The sequence below is a fragment of the Fulmarus glacialis genome, unplaced genomic scaffold, assembly GCF_000690835.1.
Source record: "Fulmarus glacialis isolate BGI_N327 unplaced genomic scaffold, ASM69083v1 scaffold7852, whole genome shotgun sequence".
NCBI lineage: Eukaryota > Metazoa > Chordata > Aves > Procellariiformes > Procellariidae > Fulmarus > Fulmarus glacialis.
In genome coordinates this window covers 8166-11133 of record NW_009199743.1, presented here as the reverse complement: position 1 = coordinate 11133, position 2968 = coordinate 8166, and the positions used below count along the sequence as shown (strand labels likewise).

The 2968-nt window shown below is 32.5% G+C and overlaps 1 protein-coding gene across 1 annotated transcript in view; it reads right to left on the bottom strand.

Annotated features, from left to right (window-relative positions):
• Positions 1-1350: 1350 nt before the first annotated feature.
• Positions 1351-2968, bottom strand: part of LOC104073536 (cysteine-rich secretory protein LCCL domain-containing 1-like) — a gene marked incomplete at its 5' end in the record, with an annotated part of 9407 nt that continues 7789 nt past the window's right edge. The window contains one exon of the mRNA XM_009573349.1: positions 1351-1987. Within this exon, the coding sequence (XP_009571644.1) occupies positions 1930-1987 (58 nt within the window). The remainder of the gene's footprint in view (positions 1988-2968) is intronic.

The following is a 2968-nucleotide window of genomic DNA, read 5'->3' as shown; positions in this document are numbered from 1 at the left end:
TGACACAAAAAAAGAATGTGTAATATAAAAACCTGCTTGTTCCCAACAAATGTAGCTAGGAACACTCGCACTAGAAACATTTACCACAACAGCAAAGAGCTGGACTGAACAAAAGGTGGTAGCTTTTTTGTAATCACTTCCTGACACAGAGTTCCCTGTTAAAATGAGAAAGCATTCTTGCTTTCTTTGACCCTGGTCAAAACTTGAAAAAATTACCAGAAGATTTCTCCATAAAGCTCCCAATGCAATTAATGGAAGTTATGTGCCTAAATTGCCTTTACAGCTTTTAGAACCTCAGACTATGTCTACTGCTTGGTCGTACTCTTGCAATGTTTAGGTCAGAAAAAAGAAGAAAATTTTGGGTGGCTGTTATTTTTTCCTTCTAGAGGCAGGACAAACAATCCAAAAACAAAGGCTGTCAAAGGTACTCTTACCATGTAAATTAATTTTATTCAAAACAGATTAAAAAAAAATAACAAAGCTTGCCTAACTACATGAGGTAGTACATGTAGCAAAATAAAAGGCAGAATATAGTATTCTGAAATATGAAGTTTACAAGTTTGAAGGAAATAAATTCAACAACAGAAACAAAAAATACCAAAAATAAAGTTTAACAGCTTTTCAGTCTTAAAGCACCAATACACTTTTCATAGAAAGAAACAGTATCACCACTACATGTTCTTCATATACCATAATATGGTAAAATTAATGCACAAGGCTGTTCACCATAAATGAATTTTTAAAACTGGTGAAGCAACAAATGACATAATCGTCACTGGACTCCGTACCACTATACTTCCTGGCCTGCAGGAGTATTTGCCAGGTCATGAGGAGCAAGGCTAGTCTTTGCTGTAAGTTTTTCTTGAATATTTACCCTCATATTAATGTATAGTATACGGATACCATGCACAGTTTAAGGCCTCAAGATTGCAAAATTTTATGTATGTATACAATTCTATGTTTTTGCTGAAACCCAAGTTAGGTAAAATGAAGGAGTCATATGGCAAAAATAAAGCATGTATGTGTGCAGAGCTGCACTGCAGAACTGATGGCTTATTCTTTAATTTTAGGTTACTCCACTTCTCAATATGAAAATTTTCTCAGATTCTTCAAGGTTATATATGTCTATCTCTCACTCACCCATCCCAAGATAGCTGAATATCTGTGAAGGACTGGGCCATAATGAATTGGTTATTTGAACTAAAGAGCTTAGCAGCATCCAGTAAACATTTTATTTATTAACATACTTAAGAAATAATAAATATGAATGGCCCAGTCTCTTAAAAATATTTCTTTAGAGGAAAACATGCTAATATGACCCAGGACTTCCCTACATTTTATATTTTCCATTTTACTTCAAAATAGGTACTTATGATTAGTGTGAAATTGAAAACAGTCTAGCTCTTCATTTATGCTTGCACAGCTAATGCTACTGTAAATCATCAAAAAGTTATATATATTTTTATTTTACTTTCAGGAATGGTTTATTATATTGAATTATTGGGATGGCTTCTTTTATGTACATTGGAAATAAAAACTCAGGCCTCCCTATGGTATAGTTTTAAGGTTACTGTTAGTGGCATATATAAAGCACCATACAATAATATATTCAGATGAAGAAAACAAAGAACATTTATGAGCTTTGAATTAACTGTATAGGAGTAACTGCTAAGAAAATATAGCAATATTTAACACAGGATTCAAAATACTTTTATATATCATTATAGATTTTCAAATGACTTTTTCTCCCATGTTTACTTTTACAGACTTTTTCATTAAGATATATATGTAATTTAAACTTTTTGGTGGAAAGCAGTATACATCTTCTGTACAATAATGTTACAGCTTTATACAAATTTTAGGAATTATAAGAAATGGCCTTTATTATTCTCTTCCAAGTGCTCTGGTTTCACTTGCTTGTTTTACATTTTACTTGCTAGACTCAAACAACAGCAAATACTCTGAATGCCTTGCTTCCTGGAGGATTCTGTAAACTGAAACATAAAAACATTCCTGATGTTATTTTTAAGACTGCAACACTCCAATGACAACTTTTTTGAATTGTTAAATACAATTCTAAGATCCTGCGACTCTTTCTGTGATTACTTATAACTTTAACTATCTAAGAATTTTTTTTAAAGCTGCAACAAATAAAAATTACATTAATTTCAGATTAATTTTTTTTCCAAGCAGCTTATTACGAACAAATCATAACATAAATAAAAAATCAAGTAATCCTTTGCAATGAGGGATTCTGGTTTAAAGAATAAAGCTCTATTGAAGCACAATACTAAAAAAAGTTTTTAGGAAAAAGAGAAGGCATGCATCTTGTGCTCACTATTGTAATAACTATATTCGGATAGAACTTGCAGACCTAGGAGATCACTTATTTGTTAGTTGCTTATATGCTGAAGAATAGATTTCTAAAAAGAATTGATATTTTACAAAAACAAAGGAAATGCCTTCTGAATGGATAAATATCTGGCTTCAAAAGAAATGAAACAAAAATATCCAACTGCAATGAAATTTTGTTAGAATAAATACTTTTATCTTATAAACTGAACTAGCATGTCATATTTAATGGTCCCATTGTTTTCTCTTTTGCAAACGCTGCCTGAGGCGTATATGGGAAGGAAAGGGAAATGGAGGTGAAAGTAAGGAAGGGCACAATGAAACAGGTTGCCTGCAACGACATCACAATCCATCTTCTGCTTCGCAGAAAACTTGCATGGGACTGTTTTCCAAACTGCTGACCTTCCAAACTTTACCAAGGTAAAGTACAAATAATCATTAAATTTGCAACGCTTTTCCTGGCTACATCTCTACTCAATGAGGAGATTTAGATGGAGAACAAAAGTGTCAGTAAGGAACCACTCTTTCAGAGGGAACTACATGGTCATGTGGAAAGGCCAAAGAATATGTAAATTAAGTCATCCACTAAGCAAAGGAAATCTGTATTTAACAAGTT